Source organism: Ambystoma mexicanum, chromosome 11 (genome assembly GCF_040938575.1).
Source record: "Ambystoma mexicanum isolate Mex_15411 chromosome 11, UKY_AmexF1_1, whole genome shotgun sequence".
Classification (NCBI taxonomy): Eukaryota; Metazoa; Chordata; class Amphibia; order Caudata; family Ambystomatidae; genus Ambystoma; species Ambystoma mexicanum.
This window is the reverse complement of record NC_090934.1, coordinates 19642994-19665529: the sequence shown is the minus strand read 5'-3', so window position 1 is coordinate 19665529 and position 22536 is coordinate 19642994. Positions and strand designations below refer to the sequence as shown.

The following is a 22536-nucleotide window of genomic DNA, read 5'->3' as shown; positions in this document are numbered from 1 at the left end:
GTCCTATCTAGTGCATCTCCACAAATCAGTCCTGCATTTTCAAAATTGCAGGGTTCAACTTCGCACATGTATCACTTACGTAACGGAGTATCTTGTTATGTCGTATATGGTGCATTTATTACTGCACAGGTGCATATCCCCAACTATGCAGGTGCACAAAGGTACTCCATGAATACCTGCTCTATATACATGGTAGAATGTGATGCGTCGTTGGCAGTTCATTTCTACATTCATTCATTTTCAAAACCAAAGGCTTCCGCTTTCCATATGTGTGAGGTGCTCGATGAGTGATGGGTCTACTTTATAGAGGGTGATATGTCGTATATAGCACACTTATTGATGCACGGTTGTACATCCATACACGAAACTCTAATCTTATTCATTCATATGACCTCTGAACCCAGTGGACATTATCCCCCTGTGTGTCTAGACCACTAAGGAGTACCACCCAGGGCACTGGTTTTTAAGCACTTCTCACTCTCTTGTGAGTGGCCTCATTGCATATCTAGTTGACCTTATACCATGCCACATTTCTTATGAGGCATTCCCAGACATTCTTTCATATGCAGTCCACATAACTGTGTGAGATTACAGATCTCACCCACAGCCAGTTCATAGGAACACATTTAGTTGATCTCCTCATTGAGACCTTTTGGTGCCAGTGTGCCCAGTTTATCAATCCAAAAGGATTCCCTTTGATCAAGTCTCTTTTGGGTATTTTCATGGGCGTCCATTCTTCTTACCACTTCCAAAATCAGGAAACGGATCTGAGCTAGATTATGCTTTTTTCCAGCCGATGTCTCGCTACTGCCGAGTTGATGTTACGATTTCGGATACATGATCTATGTTCGTTCCACCTAATTTTCGCAGTTCTCCTTGATTGTGCTACGTAATAAGGTCCACATGGACATTTGATCGTGTTTTGTTTAAGTATTCTTAATCCTTGTGTCATGGGATTATATTACTTTTTGACGGCTCTCGGCTAAAGTTTAACAGAGTGACTGGAATATTTGTAAACCCACAAATTGCAGAGAAAACGTGAACGGTATATGTGGTGGGCACCTCTACGCTCTTCTCTCCTGGTATTGCCACATTGGTAAATATTAAAATTGACAATTCATTTTGTCTCTCCAGGGTGTACCGACTGTGTTTGTGGCGTCACCGACCTTTGTCCAAAAACTGATGGTGCTGACTGTGTTTGCGGCGGCCTGGATCACACTGACTTTCACACACCTATCACGACTGCCTTCCCTCAAGCGTCACAGCACTCACATATGGAATGTCATGGGATTGAGGAATGGCTGCACCAGGCACGCACAGAAACAGGCTAATCACAGTGGTGTGATGGAACCTACGCCACGACCACCGCACACCAGACCGACCTAGAAGATTCTGGAAGCACAACCTGTGTGCCTCCTGTGGCGATTAGTTTTAGAATGTTGTAGCTGCCAACCATTTTTATCACAGCCACAAGGACCAACAGAAGAAGTCAAATATCTGAGCGGGCACACTAACATCAAAGCGCCACCAGTGGTGGCAAGGTATGTCTTATACACCACTGCACCGACCACAGGCATGGCTAACCACGCACATCAGAATACAGCAATGACTACGACAAGCAATCCAGTCGTGCTGGTTTCCATAAATTCCCTGCCTGTTAACACCAGACTGCGCCTCAACACCCCTGACAGCAGAATGCCACTCAGTAAAGTGTTATTCTGCATAAAAACCTTTAAGTACAAAGGCACACATTTAGCTAATTAATGCAGCGCAGTCAGAACACGCAGCCAGCCTTTAGCACTGACGCCAGCAGCCCTATTCCTCTCGGCACCCAGCCACACGCCTGACCGCCCGCAAGGGCTGCCTTTCTACCAGAGCATGGCAGCCCTGCCAATCCTTTCTCGGCCAAATGGACACACGTATCCTAATCGTGCCCCAGAACCTCCAACACTCTGGACTTCGGTGCCCCAGGGGCATTCCCACTAACGGCGCATTGAAACTGTAACCATGGTTAAATTGGCGCTAACAAATACAAGTACAAAACAATACAACATGCTGGACATTGCATGGCAATATGTCCCTAATGTACCTTCCCAGGATACCTTTGCATACTAAAGACGTCTTCTGTGATATTGCTGATGTCACTATGTATGCAAATTACAGAGGCCCACACATCTTTTTCTGCCAGGGCCCTTCAAATCCTAGGGCCTGCCCTCCCTGCAGGGCACTATCTGCTCCCTTCTCTGCAGGGCCCCTACTCTAGTGACCGCCCGGCTAGGTTACGGCCCTCCCTGCAGGGCACTATCTGCTCCCTTCTCTGCAGGGCCCCTATTCTAGTGACCGCCCCGCTAGTTTACGGCCCTCTCCCCAGGGCACTATCTGCTCCCTTCTCTGCAGGGCCCCTTTTCTAGTGACCGCCCCGCTAGTTTACGGCCCTCCCTGCAGGGCACTATCTGCTCCCTTCACTGCAGGTCCCCTATTCTAGTGACCGCCCCGCTAGTTTACGGCCCTCCCTGCAGGGCACTATCTGCTCCCTTCTCTGCAGGGCCCCTATTCTAGTGACCGCCCCGCTAGTTTACGGCCCTCCCTGCAGGGCACTATCTGCTCCCTTCACTGCAGGTCCCCTATTCTAGTGACCGCCCCGCTAGTTTACGGCCCTCCCTGCAGGGCACTATCTGCTCCCTTCACTGCAGGTCCCCTACTCTAGTGACCGCCCCGCTAGGTTACGGCCCTCTCCCCAGGGCCCTATCTGCTCCCTTCTCTGCAGGGCCCCTATTCTAGTGACCGCCCCGCTAGTTTACGGCCCTCTCCCCAGGGCACTATCTGCTCCCTTCTCTGCAGGGCCCCTATTCTAGTGACCGCCCCGCTAGTTTACGGCCCTCTCCCCAGGGCACTATCTGCTCCCTTCTCTGCAGGGCCCCTATTCTAGTGACCGCCCTGCTAGTTTACGGCCCTCTCCCCAGGGCCCTATCTGCTCCCTTCTCTGCAGGGCCCCTATTCTAGTGACCGTCCCGCTAGTTTACGGCCCTCTCCCCAGGGCACTATCTGCTCCCTTCTCTGCAGGGCCCCTGTTCTAGTGACCGCCCCGCTAGTTTACGGCCCTCTCCCCAGGGCACTATCTGCTCCCTTCTCTGCAGGGCCCCTATTCTAGTGACCGCCCCGCTAGTTTACGGCCCTCTCCCCAGGGCCCTATCTGCTCCCTTCTCTGCAGGGCCCCTATTCTAGTGACCGCCCCGCTAGTTTACGGCCCTCTCCCCAGGGCCCTATCTGCTCCCTTCTCTGCAGGGCCCCTATTCTAGTGACCGCCCCGCTAGTTTACGGCCCTCCCTGCAGGGCACTATCTGCTCCCTTCTCTGCATGGCCCCTACTCTAGTGACCGCCCCGCTAGTTTACGGCCCTCTCCCCAGGGCCCTATCTGCTCCCTTCTCTGCAGGGCCCCTATTCTAGTGACCGTCCCGCTAGTTTACGGCCCTCCCTGCAGGGCACTATCTGCTCCCTTCTCTGCAGGGCCCCTATTCTAGTGACCGCCCCGCTAGTTTACGGCCCTCCCTGCAGGGCACTATCTGCTCCCTTCACTGCAGGTCCCCTATTCTAGTGACCGCCCCGCTAGTTTACAGCCCTCCCTGCAGGGCACTATCTGCTCCCTTCTCTGCAGGGCCCCTATTCTAGTGACCGCCCCGCTAGTTTACGGCCCTCCCTGCAGGGCACTATCTGCTCCCTTCACTGCAGGTCCCCTATTCTAGTGACCGCCCCGCTAGTTTACGGCCCTCCCTGCAGGGCACTATCTGCTCCCTTCACTGCAGGTCCCCTACTCTAGTGACCGCCCCGCTAGGTTACGGCCCTCTCCCCAGGGCCCTATCTGCTCCCTTCTCTGCAGGGCCCCTATTCTAGTGACCGCCCCGCTAGTTTACGGCCCTCTCCCCAGGGCACTATCTGCTCCCTTCTCTGCAGGGCCCCTATTCTAGTGACCGCCCCGCTAGTTTACGGCCCTCTCCCCAGGGCACTATCTGCTCCCTTCTCTGCAGGGACCCTATTCTAGTGAACGCCCTGCTAGTTTACGGCCCTCTCCCCAGGGCCCTATCTGCTCCCTTCTCTGCAGGGCCCCTATTCTAGTGACCGTCCCGCTAGTTTACGGCCCTCTCCCCAGGGCACTATCTGCTCCCTTCTCTGCAGGGCCCCTATTCTAGTGACCGCCCCGCTAGTTTACGGCCCTCTCCCCAGGGCACTATCTGCTCCCTTCTCTGCAGGGCCCCTATTCTAGTGACCGCCCCGCTAGTTTACGGCCCTCTCCCCAGGGCCCTATCTGCTCCCTTCTCTGCAGGGCCCCTATTCTAGTGACCGCCCCGCTAGTTTACGGCCCTCCCTGCAGGGCACTATCTGCTCCCTTCTCTGCATGGCCCCTACTCTAGTGACCGCCCCGCTAGTTTACGGCCCTCTCCCCAGGGCACTATCTGCTCCCTTCTCTGCAGGGCCCCTATTCTAGTGACCGCCCCGCTAGTTTACGGCCCTCCCTGCAGGGCACTATCTGCTCCCTTCTCTGCAGGGCTCTACTCTAGTGACCGCCCCGCTAGTTTACGGCCCTCTCCCCAGGGCACTATCTGCTCCCTTCACTGCAGGTCCCCTATTCTAGTGACCGCCCGCTAGTTTACGGCCCTCCCTGCAGGGCACTATCTGCTCCCTTCACTGCAGGTCCCCTACTCTAGTGACCGCCCGCTAGGTTACGGCCCTCACCCCAGGGCCCTATCTGCTCCCTTCTCTGCAGGGCCCCTATTCTAGTGACCGCCCCGCTAGTTTACGGCCCTCTCCCCAGGGCACTATCTGCTCCCTTCTCTGCAGGGCCCCTATTCTAGTGACCGCCCCGCTAGTTTACGGCCCTCTCCCCAGGGCACTGTCTGCTCCCTTCTCTGAGGGACCCCTATTCTAGTGACCGCCCCGCTAGTTTACGGCCCTCTCCCCAGGGCCCTATCTGCTCCCTTCTCTGCAGGGCCCCTATTCTAGTGACCGCCCCGCTAGTTTACGGTCCTCTCCCCAGGGCCCTATCTGCTCCCTTCTCTGCAGGGCCCCTATTCTAGTGACCGCCCGCTAGTTTACGGCCCTCTCCCCAGGGCCCTATCTGCTCCCTTCTCTGCAGGGCCCCTATTCTAGTGACCGCCCCGCTAGTTTATGGCCCTCCCTGCAGGGCCCTATCTGCTCCCTTCTCTGCAGGGCCCCTACTCTAGTGACCGCCCCGCTAGTTTACGGCCCTCTCCCCAGGGCACTATCTGCTCCCTTCTCTGCAGGGCCCCTATTCTAGTGACCGCCCCGCTAGTTTACGGCCCTCCCTGCAGGGGCACTATCTGCTCCCTTCTCTGCAGGGCCCCTACTCTAGTGACCGCCCCGCTAGTTTACGGCCCTCTCCCCAGGGCACTATCTGCTCCCTTCTCTGCAGGGCCCCTACTCTAGTGACCGCCCCGCTAGTTTACGGCCCTCTCCCCAGGGCACTATCTGCTCCCTTCTCTGCAGGGCCCCTATTCTAGTGACCGCCCCGCTAGTTTACGGCCCTCTCCCCAGGGCACTATCTGCTCCCTTCTCTGCAGGGCCCCTACTCTAGTGACCGCCCCGCTAGTTTACGGCCCTCTCCCCAGGGCCCTATCTGCTCCCTTCTCTGCAGGGCCCCTACTCTAGTGACCGCCCCGCTAGTTTACGGCCCTCTCCCCAGGGCACTATCTGCTCCCTTCTCTGCAGGGCCCCTATTCTAGTGACCGCCCCGCTAGTTTACGGCCCTCTCCCCAGGGCACTATCTGCTCCCTTCTCTGCAGGGCCCCTACTCTAGTGACCGCCCCGCTAGTTTACGGCCCTCTCCCCAGGGCCCTATCTGCTCCCTTCTCTGCAGGGCCCCTATTCTAGTGACCGCCCCGCTAGTTTACGGCCCTCTCCCCAGGGCACTATCTGCTCCCTTCTCTGCAGGGCCCCTATTCTAGTGACCGCCCCGCTAGTTTACGGCCCTCTCCCCAGGGCACTATCTGCTCCCTTCTCTGCAGGGCCCCTACTCTAGTGACCGCCCCGCTAGTTTACGGCCCTCTCCCCAGGGCCCTATCTGCTCCCTTCTTTGCAGGGCCCCTATTCTAGTGACCGCCCCGCTAGTTTACGGCCCTCTCCCCAGGGCACTATCTGCCCCCTTCTCTGCAGGGCCCCTACTCTAGTGACCGCCCCGCTAGTTTACGGCCCTCTCCCCAGGGCACTATCTGCTCCCTTCTCTGCAGGGCCCCTACTCTAGTGACCGCCCCGCTAGTTTACGGCCCTCTCCCCAGGGCACTATCTGCTCCCTTCTCTGCAGGGCCCCTACTCTAGTGACCGCCCCGCTAGTTTACGGCCCTCTCCCCAGGGCACTATCTGCTCCCTTCTCTGCAGGGCCCCTACTCTAGTGACCGCCCCGCTAGTTTACGGCCCTCTCCCCAGGGCACTATCTGCTCCCTTCTCTGCAGGGCCCCTACTCTAGTGACCGCCCGCTAGTTTACGGCCCTCTCGCCAGGGCACTATCTGCTCCCTTCTCTGCAGGGCCCCTACTCTAGTGACCGCCCCGCTAGTTTACGGCCCTCTCCCCAGGGCACTATCTGCTCCCTTCTCTGCAGGTCCCCTACTCTAGTCACCGCCCCGCTAGGTTACGGCGCTCCCTGCAGGGCACTATCTGCTCCCTTCTCTGCAGGTCCCCTACTCTAGTGACCGCCCCGCTAGTTTACGGCCCTCTCCCCAGGGCACTATCTGCTCCCTTCTCTGCAGGTCCCCTACTCTAGTGACCGCCCCGCTAGTTTACGGCCCTCTCCCCAGGGCACTATCTGCTCCCTTCTCTGCAGGGCCCCTACTCTAGTGACCGCCCCGCTAGAATACGGCCCTCCCTGCAGGGCACTATCTGCTCCCTTCTCTGCAGGTCCCCTACTCTAGTGACCGCCCCGCTAGATTACGGCCCTCCCTGCAGGGCACTATCTCCTCCCTTCTCTGCAGGGCCCCTACTCTAGTGACCGCCCCGCTAGTTTACAGCCCTCTCCCCAGGGCACTATCTGCTCCCTTCTCTGCAGGGCCCCTACTCTAGTGACCGCCCCGCTAGATTACGGCCTTCTCTGCAGGTCCCCTACTCTAGTGACCGCCCCGCTAGATTACGGCCCTCCCTGCAGGGCACTATCTCCTCCCTTCTCTGCAGGGCCCCTACTCTAGTGACCGCCCCGCTAGTTTACGGCCCTCTCCCCAGGGCACTATCTGCTCCCTTCTCTGCAGGGCCCCTACTCTAGTGACCGCCCCGCTAGTTTACGGCCCTCTCCCCAGGGCACTATCTGCTCCCTTCTCTGCAGGGCCCCTACTCTAGTGACCGCCCCGCTAGTTTACGGCCCTCTCCCCAGGGCACTATCTGCTCCCTTCTCTGCAGGGCCCCTACTCTAGTGACCGCCCCGCTAGTTTACGGCCCTCTCCCCAGGGCACTATCTGCTCCCTTCTCTGCAGGGCCCCTACTCTAGTGACCGCCCGCTAGTTTACGGCCCTCTCGCCAGGGCACTATCTGCTCCCTTCTCTGCAGGGCCCCTACTCTAGTGACCGCCCCGCTAGTTTACGGCCCTCTCCCCAGGGCACTATCTGCTCCCTTCTCTGCAGGTCCCCTACTCTAGTCACCGCCCCGCTAGGTTACGGCGCTCCCTGCAGGGCACTATCTGCTCCCTTCTCTGCAGGTCCCCTACTCTAGTGACCGCCCCGCTAGTTTACGGCCCTCTCCCCAGGGCACTATCTGCTCCCTTCTCTGCAGGTCCCCTACTCTAGTGACCGCCCCGCTAGTTTACGGCCCTCTCCCCAGGGCACTATCTGCTCCCTTCTCTGCAGGGCCCCTACTCTAGTGACCGCCCCGCTAGAATACGGCCCTCCCTGCAGGGCACTATCTGCTCCCTTCTCTGCAGGTCCCCTACTCTAGTGACCGCCCCGCTAGATTACGGCCCTCCCTGCAGGGCACTATCTCCTCCCTTCTCTGCAGGGCCCCTACTCTAGTGACCGCCCCGCTAGTTTACAGCCCTCTCCCCAGGGCACTATCTGCTCCCTTCTCTGCAGGGCCCCTACTCTAGTGACCGCCCCGCTAGATTACGGCCTTCTCTGCAGGTCCCCTACTCTAGTGACCGCCCCGCTAGATTACGGCCCTCCCTGCAGGGCACTATCTCCTCCCTTCTCTGCAGGGCCCCTACTCTAGTGACCGCCCCGCTAGTTTACGGCCCTCTCCCCTGGGCACTATCTGCTCCCTTCTCTGCAGGGCCCCTATTCTAGTGACCGCCCCGCTAGATTGCGGCCCTCCCTGCAGGGCACTATCTCGTTTCTTGTCGTCGCATGTGCCCCGTTAGTCGATCACTTGATCATCTTGTAACTGGTTTGTGAGGGCGGGATGGGTGGGGGTTGGTGAGCTCCAGTGGGGGGGGGAAGCTGGGCGCGTGTCTGCAAGTGGGCCAGGTGATCTGAAAGACTTTGAACCGATTATTCTGGGTTAAGCCTCCTCTGAGAAGAGGGCTCGTAAGCACCGCAAGGTGTCCCTGCTGGTGGGGGGAGCGGAGGGAGGGGGCGTGCACTGCACGCTATAAGCAGTTAGTGGACGTCTGGGGGCATTTGTGATTCTGAAGAGGGAGGCTGGCTAAAGGCACCGAGGACACCACTGGGGGGCAGAGAGAGGAGTCTGGCACCGAGGGCATCACCGCTGGGCACAGGACAAGCTGGCACTCAGGGCATCACCGCTGGGCACAGGACAAGCTGGCACTGAGGGCATCTCTGCTGGGCGGAGCAAACTGGCACTGAGGGCATCTCTGCTGGGCACAGAGCAGCCTGGCACCTCTGGACTGAAGAAGAGAAGGAGCGGGGGTGAGGGCCGAGCGTGACTGGTACGGAGCGGAAGAGACGGGCACTGACCGGGCGGCACTCCAGGCGGCAGGAGCGCGTGGGCACCTTTCACATACCCCCACCCCTCCCTGCACGGTGTACCGACCCAAGGGCACCCTCCGCCGAGCCTCCTTGGGCAATGCAGGGGCCGTCCTCGGGGGTGCCAGCCGAGGACAGCCAGAGTGGTGACGGAGGGGGGTAGCAGGGCAGGAACCGGGCCCTGGGCGTCAGCCTGTGTTCCCAGCAGCTGTTTGCCTCGGTACATTGTTGCACAGCGTGGGCCTGGGTGCTTAGGGGCGCTCCACAGAGTCCTCCTATTTCAGATGCTTGTTGCACAGTTTGCGCCTTTCCTTGTAGGTTGTTGCACAGCGTGGGCCTGTGTGCAGAGGGGCGCTCCAGTGTCCTCCTATTTCAGATGCTTGTTGCACAGTTTGCGCCTTTCCTTGTAGGTTGTTGCACAGCCTGGGCCTGTGTGCAGAGGGGCGCTCCAGTGTCCTCCTATTTCAGATGCTTGTTGCACACTTTACGCCTTTCCTTGTAGGTTGTTGCACAGCGTGGGCCTGTGTGAAGAGGGGCGCTCCACAGAGTCCTCCTATTTCAGATGCGTGTTGCACAGTTTGGGCCTTTCCTTGCAGGTTGTTGCACAGCGTGGGCCTGTGTGCAGAGGGGCGCTCCAGTGTCCTCCTATTTCAGATGCTTGTTGCACAGTTTGCGCCTTTCCTTGTAGGTTGTTGCACAGCGTGGACCTGTGTGCAGAGGGGCGCTCCAGTGTCGTCCTATTTCAGATGCTTGTTGCACAGTTTGCGCCTTTCCTTGTAGGTTGTTGCACAGCGTGGGCCTGTGTGAAGAGGGGCGCTCCACAGAGTCCTCCTATTTCAGATGCTTGTTGCACAGTTTGGGCCTTTCCTTGCAGGTTGTTGCACAGCGGAACTCGTCTTCGTGGCATGTTGGAATAGTGTGCATAGCTTTCTGTGTAGGTTTTTCAGTGCGCACCTGTGCAATTTGTTTGTACGGTGTACACCTGTGTCATTTGCACAGTGCGCACCCGCGCCCTGGAGGCGATGAAGCCCACCCCAGTGCAGTAGAGGCCCGGCCACTCCACGTGCCCTTGTGGTCTGCTTCTTTGCCTTCAGCAAGCACCCCGAAGCCGGTAGTCGGCGCTTTGGTGCTCTGCGCATGCAGACATGTGCTGGGGGCAGGGGGGCTGTGGACCCGTCAGGTGAGCCGCGGATCCTGTGTGACTCGTCTCGGGAGGGAGGGGGCGGGGGCCTGGGTGTGCACAGGCCTGCCCTGAGAGGCCCGGGGAGAGCTCCTGTTCAGGGTGCCCCCCCCGCCCCCGGGCGCTGCTTTAGTGCGAGTCCTGCATACCTGCGGAGAGGAGCGTGCTGCGCGGTCCGGGGCCGGCGAGGTGGTGGGGCCCGTGGGGGGAGTGCAGGGGGGCAGATGGGGGCCTTGCCCAGCACTGCCTAAGGTGTGCACATCTGGTGCCAGTCGGGCCCCTGTGCCCTTCCTCGGGGTCCTGCATCCCACACATCTGTTGAGGTGCCGCCGGTCCCATGTGGTCGTGCCCCTCCTTGGAACCCTGAACCCCACCCCTGCCGTCTCCTTGGAGGAGCCCAGGCCCCTGGCATGACCAGCGTCCGTGCCCCTCAGAGAAGCTGCACCCCCCATGACCGCAATGCTGATAGGCTATTTCTGGATGACAGGCCCTTGAACGACACTTTGAAAAGTACTTCCTGATAGAAAGTAGGCGGAGCGACCCCTGCAGGCACTCACCGGAAGCTCAGCGAGATGCGGAACACGGCAGCAGGCGGGCACAGGCCCTTGGGCCCCAGGGCATCAGCTGGGAGACACAGCGTCTGCCCCATGAAGTCAACGGGGGGACGCAGCTTGCGCCCCAGTACACCAGCTGGGGGACACTGCTTGGACCCCAGAACACCAGCTGGGGGACACTGCTTGGAACCCAGAACACCAGCTGGGGGACACAGTTTGCACCCCTGGAGCCCAGCTTTGGAACACAGCTTGGACCCAAGGACACCAGCTGGGGAACACAGTTTGCACCCCAGGTGCCCAGCTTTGGAACACAGCTTGGACCCCAGGACACCAGCTGGGGAATACAGTTTGGACCCCAGGATACCAGCTGGGGGACACTGCTTGGGACCCAGAACACCAGCTGGGGGACACAGTTTGCACCCCTGGAGCCCAGCTTTGGAACACAGCTTGGACCCCAGGACACCAGCTGGGGAACACAGTTTGCACCCCAGGTGCCCAGCTTTGGAACACAGCTTGGACCCCAGGACACCAGCTGGGGAATACAGTTTGGACCCCAGGATACCAGCTGGGGGACACTGCTTGGGACCCAGAACATCAGCTGGGGGACACTGCTTGGGACCCAAAACATCAGCTGGGGGACACTACTTGGGACACAGAACATCAGCTGGGGGACACAGTTTGGACCCCAGGACACCAGCTGGGGGACACTGCTTGGACCCCAGGGCATCACCTGCAGACACTGGTTGGACCCCAGGACATCACCTGGAGACGCTGCTTGGACCCCAACACATCAGCTGCAGGCACTGCTCGGACCCCCAGGATATGAGATGGGCACACTGCCCGGAGGCCCAGGACACGAGCTCCCACAATGAAGGGGGCATGGAGGTTCGTGGTGGGCAGCGGGCACCCCCACTAACAGGACCTGGGGACCCAGGACGGGCCACGTGGCTCGTCTTCTGCAGTGGAGAGACGCAGCTGAACGCACTCTTGGCGGCCCGGATGTGCTGCATGGGTGAGTATGAGCTCTTGGGAAGACCTTTGTGGGGAGGGGGGGTGGGGTGCTTCTTTAGTAGTTGCTCCATTGTGGCAGGTAGCCTGGGCGCAGCCTGCTTCTGCAGACTCTCTCTGGTGCCAGCTGGCTTAGGTGAAGCTTGCTCCTGCGAAATGCCACAGCTGCCAGTTTGCCTAACTGGGGCGAGTTTCTGCAGCCTCCCTAGTGAGCTCCCATCTGCTGGCAGCCTGGGTTAAGCTAAGCGAATCGTGCTTAAGTTATGCTGGCAGTCTATATGAAGCTCGCATAGAAAGTAGCTCGCTGAAGAGGGCCACGGCAGCTAGCGCTGGTGAAGTTTCCCTCTATAGCCACAATCTGTGGAGCCCAGAGCCGGCTGACCCCTCACCTAGCTTATGATATCATAGGTAATTTATAATGCGCTTAATACCCCGAGGTTTCTAAGCGCGGACCCGGGGATCGAACTTGTCTTGCTTCCAGGGCGAGCGCGTTGCCGCTGAGCTATCCTCCCGGGGTTGTAGTGAGATGACCGGAGGCGTAGGCGTTTGATTGGCAATAAAAGGCTGTGGTTTTTATTGCAACAGTATGATCCGAACCCTTTTTGGTAAATGTAGTTTTCCAAAACAACACATAATGGTAAACAGCTGTTATCTTTTGGGCACCGGGCCAGTGGCATCTACATGGCCTGTGCCGCCAACTTCTTCCCACGACTTAGTGGGCCCCGTTCACTGCCCTGTTGTTCCTCTCTTCGCCTTTCCGTTGGGATGGGGGGGGGGGGGGGTCTTGGTGGGGCTCCTCTGTTTGGAGTACCAAATATAACCACCCATCCCGTTCCCTCCTTCTGTTCGCTCTTCCTTCCACGCCTGCAGGCAGGTCTGCTTCCAGGCGCTTCCTGCCCCTCTGGCCGGCCGGTGCTGACGGCCATTGACACCTGGCTCTGGCCTTCGTCCTACCTTCCTGTCCTACAGCTTGTACCTGACGGCTCCCCCATTCTTGCTGGCACCCCTGTGGCCTGGTAGGTGGTTGGGAGGGGTGCTCTGTCAGCAGGGGAGGCGGTGCCAGGCTGCCCCACTCCTTACTGCAAAGGCTGCCTGGCGCACGCTTGCATGTTGGAACTGCTCCCCTGCCCTGCCCCCCCCCCTGATTATTCCCATGTGCCCGTGGGCTCCATTGGTGCCCAATTCCTCGGCACTTGGCCAGTCTTGATTAACCTCCCACAGGGTCTAGCTTATCTTATCTGACATTTATGTAGCGCCTACTGCTATTGGCATGACCTCGAAGTGATGTCGCCGCAGACGTGTACATGAGCGGAGCGGTGCAGAGCCTGTGTACATGTATTTGCCAAATCAGTGAAGGCGCAGAATGACTCGGTGTAAAGGAATTGTTTTTAGTCACGCAGCGCATATTGCAAAGGCGTAAGGAAGAGTCCTGTGCCGGGGAAAGGAGGGGTGGGGGTGTGCCTGCAGGCAGTGCTGGGGAAAGGAGGGGTGACTGCAGGCAGTGCTGGGGGGTGGAGGTGTGACTGCAGGTCAGCAGGCAGTGCTGGGGAATGGAGGGGTGGGGGTGTCCTGCAGGCAGTGCTGGGGAATGGAGGGGTGGGGGTGTCCTGCAGGCAGTGCTGGGGAATGGAGGGGTGGAGGTGTGACTGCAGGCAGTGCTGGGGGGTGGAGGTGTGACTGCAGTTCAACAGGCAGTGGGCCCTGGAGCCCCTCCCCCTTTAGCAGAGGACACTGTAAGACCCCTTTAGCAGAGTGCCCTGGAAGCCCCCCTTTAGCAGGGTGCTACCGAGCCCCCTTTTAGCCGGGTCCCCTGGGGGCCACAGTAGTTTGGCGCGGGCCGAGGAAACCATGTGCAGATCAGGAAGGGGAGGGCGGCCCAGCCTGGGATTCGCTGAATGTGGTTATTGGGTGGGGCCCTGTGTATACATCATGACATGGCTCCAGGGTATTCTCTAAGGTGAGTGGGTGGGGCCTTGCATGACTGCAGACAGTGCTTGGCCCTGGAGGGATGGAAGCTTTGATAATACTGGGAGCAGGCACGGCTGGGGAATGGAGGGGTGGAGGTGTGCCTGCAGGCAGTGCTGGGGGGTGGAGGTGTGACTGCAGGTCAGCAGGCAGTGCTGGGGAATGGAGGGGTGGAGGTGTGCCTGCAGGCAGTGCTGGGGGGTGGAGGTGTGACTGCAGGCCAGCAGCAGTGCTGGGAAATGGAGGGGTGGAGGTGTGACGGCAGGCAGTGCTGGGGGGTGGAGGTGTGACTGCAGGTCAGCAGGCAGTGCTGGGGAATGGAGGGGTGGGGTGTGCCTACAGGCAGTGCTGGGGGGTGGAGGTGTGACTTCAGGTCAGCAGGCAGTGCTGGGGAATGGAGGGGTGGGGGTGTGCCTACAGGCAGTGCTGGGGGGGTGGAGGTGTGACTTCAGGTCAGCAGGCAGTGCTGGGGAATGGAGGGGTGGAGGTGTGCCTGCAGGCAGTGCTGGGGGGTGGAGGTGTGACTGCAGGTCAGCAGGCAGTGCTGGGAAATGGAGGGGTGGAGGTGTGACTGCAGGCAGTGCTGGGGGGTGGAGGTGTGACTGCAGGTCAGCAGGCAGTGCTGGGGAATGGAGGGGTGGGGGTGTGCCTACAGGCAGTGCGGGGGGGTGGAGGTGTGACTTCAGGTCAGCAGGCAGTGCTGGGGAATGGAGGGGTGGAGGTGTGCCTGCAGGCAGTGCTGGGGGGGTGGAGGTGTGACTGCAGGTCAGCAGACAGTGCTGGGAAATGGAGGGGTGGAGGTGTGACTGCAGGCAGTGCTGGGGGGTGGAGGTGTGACTGCAGGTCAGCAGGCAGTGCTGGGGAATGGAGGGGTGGGGGTGTGCCTACAGGCAGTGCTGGGGGGTGGAGGTGTGACTGCAGGTCAGCAGGCAGTGCTGGGGAATGGAGGGGTGGGGGTGTGCCTACAGGCAGTGCTGGGGGGTGGAGGTGTGACTGCAGGTCAGCAGGCAGTGCTGGGGAATGGAGGGGTGGAGGTGTGACTGCAGGTCAGCAGGCAGTGCTGGGGAATGGAGGGGTGGAGGTGTGACTGCAGGGAGCAGGCAGTGCTGGGGGGGTTATGTTAAAGGTACTTATATAGCGCACCGTCACCAACGGAATTGGTCCCCAGGCGCTCTGGCGGATCTGTAAACAGGAAGGAGGACGGGTAGGGTTAGTCGGGAGGAGGGGAGGAGGGGAGTAGGAGAGTGGGAGAGGTGGTGTGCTGTTGGCAGCTTCAGCTCGGTATCCACCAGGTGCCGGGCTTTGGTGCAAGTATCGGATCAGGCGAGACCTTGCGTGCTATGGGTGCTGTTTATGTGTTTTTGCTGTGGTGTGGTAAAGTGCGTGCGGATTGCTGGGAGAGAAATGGTTGTGTGACTTTGTGTGGGTTAAGTATGCAGAAAGCCGAGGGTTGGGTTAGTGGAGTCTGTATCCTGATGCCGGGTTTGTTGTCAGGTACTTCTGGTTCCGTTCCGGCTGTATCCCTGTGGGCGGGGTAGTTGCTGGTTCCTTGTGGGCGTCTCGCTGTGGTGGTGCTGCGCGCAGATCCAGCTTTATCGTAGTGAGTATTGTATGGAGTGCCTACCATTTCCTACCATGGAGCGATAGGTGTGTCTGAACCTTTTCCTCGGGTGTGGAACTGGGTTGGTACTATTTATTCTCTATTCTCTTGTTGTCTAATGTGACCACGGTCGGTTGAGGCTTTCAACAGTTTCAATACAACACAATTCCTGGGAATGCTTCCCAGCTCTTCTGTCTTGGGTGATCTTGAACCAATCTCATAGAATTCAACTCCTTGCTTTCAAATCACACGTGGCTTTATTTTAGGATAAATCACAGGCTTATGTGTGGTGCTTTCAGTGGTTTTTCATAGAGGGATGTACTTGGTCTAGGCGCAGTTGTTGGACCTCACGGTCCACCCTTCACAGGTCGCGCAACCGACAGACCTTACTTGCTTCTTCTTCATAGGCACGTTGCCACGGTCTCATCTCTTCAGTGGCGTATTGACTATTTCTCGTTCCACTCCTTATAATGCTTTAGCATTGCTCGTTTTGCCACCATTCTCTTGTTGAACTTTCACATACTCTCATGGCTCTGGCCAATGCTTGCACAGGTCCTTTATGGCTCTGGCCAATGCTTGCACAGGTCCTTTATGGCTCTGGCCAATGCTTGCACAGGTCCTTTATGGCTCTGGCCAATGCTTGCACAGGTCCTTTATGGCTCTGGCCAATGTGTGTTCTCTTAATCTGCACAGTCCCTTTGACTCATGGCATTCCACAAAGCAACTTTCATTCATAACGGTATTCAACCTCGCTTGCTTTCGTTGAAATCAGTATTCAAAATTCAAAGTATTTGCTTTCCTTTAAAGCAGTATTCCATATACTTGTTTTCATAAAAAAAACATGCTTTAATTTAAATCAGAGATTTCATCCACTACCTTATAAGTCTTGCATGCTCCCCTGCCATCTGTGTCCTCTTCTCTAGGATGGCTCACCGGTCAGTGCTTACGGTGTTCTGTGAGGCTTCCTGTTGTCACAAACAATCTTTCTCTCTCGTGCAGCTCAATGCGTAGTCTCTGCAGTGGCTCTCTGTGACTTCGCTCCACCAATGATGCATATCTCGCAGCGTGGGCCTCACTCGGCAGCTTCTCCTGCTCATGCTGGTTCCTCTTCCGTACTCTGGCACCGTCATCCAGCTTCCCTTAGCCGTGCTTCCCGCTGCATACACTCTGCATCTTCTGTGGTTCCTCAAGCACTCTGTCTGCCTGCCGTCTTGCCGGAGAGGTCTGCTCTTGCACAGCAGTCCTGCGACCGGCTTGTACCGCTAACTCCATATTCTTCAATCTTCCTGCTTTTAAACCTCACACCAGGCTGATTGGTCAGAAAAAAGACTAGACCGTTCATTGCCGGTTTGGGAGTGCTCTGTTACTCTTGGTTGCCTCGTCCTCGTCCCAGTACCAAGCTGGTGTTTGTATGTGTGCCTATCGATAAAGAGAAGCTGTGTGTCTCTAGATGGTCTCTTCCTCGTCCCAGTACCTAACTCGTGTTTGTTTCAATAAAGAGAGGCTGTGTGTCTCTAGTTGTTCTCTGCCCTGTCCCAGTACCTAACTGGTGTTTGTATGTGTGTTTATCAATAAAGAGAGGCTCTGTGTCTCTAGTTGGTCTCTTCCTCGTCCCAGTACCTAATTGGTGTTTGTATGTGTGTGTATCAATAAAGAGAGGCTGTGAGTCTCTAGCTGGTCTGTTCCTCGTTCTGGTACCTAAGTGGTGTTTGTATGTGTGTGTATCAATAAAGAGAGGCTGTGTGTCTCTAGTTGGTCTCTTCCTTGTCCCAGTACCTAACTGGTGTTTGTTTCAATAAAGAGAGGCTGTGTGTCTAGTTGGTCTCTTCCCCGTCCCAGTACCTAACTTGTGTTTGTATGTGTGTGTATCAATAAAGAAAGGCTGTGTGTCTCTAGTTGGTCTCTTCCTCGTCCCAGTACCTAACTGGTGTTTGTTTCAATAAAGAGAGGCTGTGTGTCTCTAGTTGGTCTCTTCCTCATCCCAGTACCCAACTGGTGTTTGTAAGTGTGTCTATCAATAAAGAGAGGATGTGTGTCTCTAGTTGGTCCCTTCCTTGTCCCGGTACCTAACTGGTGTTTGTATGTGTGTGTATCAATAAAGAGCAGCTGTGTGTTCCTAGTTCATCTCTTCCTCATCCCAGTACCTAACTGGTGTGTTTTAGGGAATGATTTGCAAGAAAAGTAGGGAAGGGACTGACACCAGCCTATAAAGGCTTGGGGGACATTGGACTCATGGTGTAAGTGAAATGGGGGATACCATGTCTCATCTCGGGGTGCCTCAGACCCACTCCCAAGTCTCCTCCACCCAGGTGACCCTCCCTTGCATATCCACCCCCAGGTACAGGATCCGATAGCGACTGCCTTGCCTGGCCACCTGGGAGGAGGGTATATTGCTGAAAGAATTGAGGACACCCAGAGTCCTCACAGTTCCCACCCACTTCCTGCCTCACCCCACCCAAAACACTTCCTCTTGAGTTCTCTTTGAGCTAGCTTTATCAGGCCTTTTCATCAAACTTTGCGCTCATTCCAGTGTGTTTTTTAAAGCATGCTTGTATTTATTTTATTGGGCACTTTTGACAAAGCACTTTATAAAAAACAAATAAGCTACAATAAAATAAATAATGATAAAAGTTTGCAGTCAAATATGAGGAAGATACAGAGGGAAGATGATGAGCTTTGAGTTGAGAACAAAAAATATTATAAGTAGAAGAAACGTGTATAGAAAGTGGGAGGGTATTGTGATGAATCCACGTCCGGGGCACCAGTGGTTCCGAAGCCCATAAATCAGCCCCACACCTCTAGCACACCAGGAGGGATCCAAACAGACTGAAACACAAGCTAATAATAAACCTTTGTGTCCAATGTTGGTAACGTGGACGGAACGGCAGGCTTATCTCCGTAAGGTTGTGGATCATTGGTTAGTTGCAACACAGTGAAAATACAATTATTACCCAATGATAAAAGCGACTGTCCAGTCAAGGTGGCATAAAAAAATCCACTTTATTATTATGACAACAGACAGTTCTAGCACACTACAAAATACAACCCACCCTGTAAATGCAGAGGACAGACAGTTTCAAAGAAGGAAAAGTGATGCATTCTGGATACTGACAGGAGGGTCATCGGTGAAGTAATTAATCATAATAGTTTAAGGTTACTTGGTTTCAACACAAAGGAGCAATGAATCGTAGAATGTCACTAGGGGCCTTCAGAGAGTGACCAGGGGGACAAAACCACAATTTACCATGTGCTGTAGGAGTTCTTGGTGCTCAACAGGGTTGAGGCGGTTTCAGGATGTTTTGCAGCTTCTGCGACAGAGTTCAAGACGGGAGACCGCTGTGGGTATAAGGCAGCAGGCAGTTCGGCGAGCGAGGCTGGAGGGACGTCTGTAGGCTGCTCTACACAGAGGATATGAGTCAGGAATCATCTAAGTGTTAGTTGGTGGTACTGAAGCACTGGTAGATGCGTCTCGGACGGCTCTGACCACTGTGACATAACAGTGGTGCAGTCAGTTGCAGCTCGACTGGCTCGAAAATGTCCTTTAAGGCAGACATTGGTAGATGCTCGTCGATGCACTCCTAACTTCTTCACTGGGCTTGTGTCGTTCTTTAAGGTGGACGGCCCAAAGTTGAGGAGAGTGTTGCATGCAGCTTCCTTGTCCTTGATGTGGTTCGGAGACTCTCGGGTACTTCCCACCTAGGAATCTTGCTGTAGAGCCTAGCAGGTTATGCTGTGTGCTGGCTGGGTACCGGTTCTGGAGCTGCTCGGAGGGTCCTCTGGATTCAGTAACTCCCACTGTTCCCTGGGAGATGTTTAGTGGAGGGATCTTGCTTCCCCCTTGGAGGTACTGGCCTTCCTTTACTGGTGGAAGATGTACGGCAGAATGTACCTTCAGCCAGGGTCCAATTCTGAGTTCTTCTTGTTCTTCTTGTTATTCATTGCAAAATCGTCAGATTAAAGCCAAATCGGCCACAGTGATTGGTGTAGGCTAAGCCTACCTTAATGAACCAATCCTGGGTCCCCACCAACAATCTCCTGTATGAGTGAGTTCATAACCAGAGTGCTTTGCAACAGAAAATGTAAAAGGGTGAAAACATGTAATACTAAGTCCCGCCCATCTTCCTGTCTGTTGTGGATCAAAGGATCTCTCTGGTAATGGAACTTTGTGATTCCCGATTAAAGCGCCAGGTCTCCCTTGAAGCTGCAGCGAGACCAGACTTTGTCTCCATCAAACCACATACTCCTTCCTTCTGAATTGGTTCTTCCTGCAGGGATGACAACTGTAAATACGCAGTCCCAGACATGACATTTACCTGGCCATATGAAAGGGTGTTGGGGGTTTCCTGTCTCCTTTGTTAGCCTCTGCAGCCAGGCCCCATGCGGGTCTGTTTAAATTAAACTGATTAATATGTGAATGCTGCCACCAGGTACATGGCTCAACAGGGTGAATCCATGGAAGCTTTGTAAGTTAATTAGGCTGGCCATGGCAGGGGGAAGGTTTGGCCCTCCCCCTTCTGAGCTGACATGCTGTATTCCTGGCTGTCATCTCCCAACTAAATATGATAGTGGGGACTACGCCTGAAGGCTGTCTCCTCCCAGAGTACACGGGTCTATGTTTGTTGTGCGGTGAGCGTAGGAAAATGTAGGTAGATTAGCCCCACACATTTTACGGAGGTTGATCTACCACCATTCAATTTCATTTTTAAGTTTGTTTAAAACCATGCGAACGCACACCCACTTTGCGGGGATGATCGAATTCCTCTAAAAGCCACTGTGAATCAGCACAGCCACTACTGGTCTCCTTGCCTCTAACCGCCTCCCCCTATCATTCATTCTCTTGAGGTGTCCATGCCCCCGACACCAGGAGCCATCCAGGTGCTGGGGGCACAGACGTCCTAGGAGTATGTGAAAGGGGGACCAGGACTTGGGGGAGTGAGTTGTTCATCCACCCCCCCCCCTCACCCCCGCTCTCTGATAGCTGGATGCCATTGTCCATGCACACATCCCAGGAGTATGGGAAAAGTGTGTTGACGATGCTGGGGGAAGGTCTGTGCAGGACACACAAGGACTTGAACTGTACATGGCTAATATGGTGCAGTGGGCGGCGGGGGTTAAGGGGGAGGGCAGGTGCTATTATATAAGTTGCATGTCTCGATTCTCTCCCGTGTTCCAGAGAGATACTTTAATGTCTGTCCCTCTCTCCCTCTCTCTGCAGATGAAAGGGACCGTGTGCAGAAGAAAACCTTCACCAAATGGGTCAACAAGCATCTTATCAAGGTAGGTCTCTGCGGGCTGGGCATGGAGGCGAGAGGTTGTGGGCCAGAGGTTCTGCCCAGGAGCTCAGTCTTCTCCTGCTCCCACTCGGGTCTTACACCAGAAGTGAGTACATTTACCTTGGCAGACACTCTTTTGTGTTCAGCCTCTATTGCACAAGCCCTCTTGGTTCTCAACCTCTTCAGCTGTCACCGGTCCTGTTATGAGACCTCAGGATGTCTCTGAGTGTCACCCTCACCACGACGAGTGGTGGAATGTCTCGGGCAGGCTCTCTCTCCCCTTTGCCCTCTTACAAGCTCTCGCTTCTCACCATCTCTGGCGTCAGTGAGTCAAGAGCCAAGTCCTCGGGTTGGGCTGGGGATGGTGCCCCCCCACTTCCTCCTCTCTCTCATCTTCCGTGTACAGTGAGTGGTAGGCACTGTCTGTGGCGGGGCCTCCCTCTTGCACGTCTCACCAGCTAGGGCTGAGACTGGCCAGGAAGCCATGCGTGCCTGGGCTAAGTTGATAGTGCATGTTGTTTCGTCTCATGCAATGCTGCCCTTTCCTGTTGCACCCCCCTGTCCCCATCCTTTGTGCCTGCTGCCCCTTTCTATCTCTTCCCTGTGTACCTGTATCCCTTTCTCTTGCCTCCCCCCCTGTCCACCCCTTTCTCTTGGGCCTTCCTGTCCACCCCTTTCTCTGGGGGCCCCCTGGCCACCCCTTTCTCTTGGGAGCCCTTCATCACCCCTTTCTCTTGGGACCCTCTGCCACCCCTTTCTCTTGGGAGCCTCTGCCAACCCCTTTCCCCTTTGTCTCTCGTGCTCTCACCGCCCCTTTGTCTCATGTCCCCCTACTTGTCCCATCCTCTCATGACCTCACTTCTTTCTTTTTTTCTACTCCAGGTGCGGAAACACATCAATGATTTGTATGAAGATCTCCGTGACGGCCATAACCTGATCTCGTTGCTTGAGGTCCTGTCTGGTGTGAAACTGGTAAGTGTGCACTTCTCTGACTCCCATGTGTTCCCGTCATTGCACTGTTCTCATGAACAGTCTCCTAGTTCCAACCTCCTACTGTTTCATTGTGTGCTCATCTCCTCTCCCTGAAGTGTCTCTCCCTGCGAGTGCCCTCCTCTGCCTCTTTCTTTCCTTACAGTCACCTTTCTGCTGCTGCCATCTCCTTCCTCCAGTGGGGTTTCCTCCTTCTCTGCTGCTTACTTTCACCTTCTCTTTGCAGATTTCTTTTTTCTCCCGAGTGATAGCCAACCTCTTGTTGCAGTCTTACGACTCCTCTAACTTCTGTTTGTTTTCATTTCCGTTTGGTCCTTCTTTTCCTCTTCCGCACAGTCTCTTTTCTATTTTCCCACGGTTTCTCTTTTCTATTTTCCCTCTGTTTCTCTTTTCTATTTTCCTACAATTTCTCTTTTCTAGGTTCCCACGGTTTCTCTTTTCTAGGTTCCCACGGTTTCTCTTTTCTAGGTTCCCACAGTTGCTCTTTTCTAGGTTCCCACAGTTTCTCTTTTCTAGGTTCCCACGGTTTCTCTTTTCTAGGTTCCCACGGTTTCTCTTTTCTAGGTTCCCACGGTTGCTCTTTTCTAGGTTCCCACGGTTGCTCTTTTCTAGGTTCCCACGGTTGCTCTTTTCTATTTTCCCATGGTTGATCTTTTCTATTGTCCCACGGTTGCTCTTTTCCTTTTTCCCATTGTTTCTCTTTACCTCTTCCCCTCTGTTGGGGATATTTTTCCACAGCCTTCTGGTGAGGGACGTGGAACCATCTTCCCTAAAGCAAGGCAGGGCTTCAACAGAAAAGGAAGAGCAGCCAGGCCGCTCTTTATAGGTAGCTGTGTCGGAGCAGTCAGGCATAACTTGGGGAGGGCAGCTGTCCGGTATTGAAGTATGGTTAATCCTTGCAGTTATCGTAAAATAATACATAATATTGTTATGCTGAAAAATACACACTTCATTATAAAATCACACATTGAATCGCTATTAGGTTAAATTGGTGTTTTGGGTGAAACATAACATTTAGTAATGACACAGTATATGTATAAATCCAGTAATGGT

General features: G+C 55.7%; 1 protein-coding gene across 8 annotated transcripts in view; it reads left to right on the top strand.

Moving 5' to 3' along the window:
- The window catches only part of MACF1 (microtubule actin crosslinking factor 1), a 1825008-nt gene that overhangs the window by 373129 nt on the left and 1429343 nt on the right, over window positions 1-22536 (top strand). For 7 of the 8 annotated variants that reach the window (XM_069622429.1, XM_069622430.1, XM_069622431.1 and 4 more), the window contains 2 exons: window positions 20436-20497; window positions 21376-21465. In XM_069622429.1, the coding sequence (XP_069478530.1) occupies window positions 20436-20497; window positions 21376-21465 (152 nt within the window). Of the gene's footprint in view, window positions 1-10351; window positions 11660-20435; window positions 20498-21375; window positions 21466-22536 lie in introns of those variants that run through there. The other variant, XM_069622427.1, reaches the window with a different exon arrangement.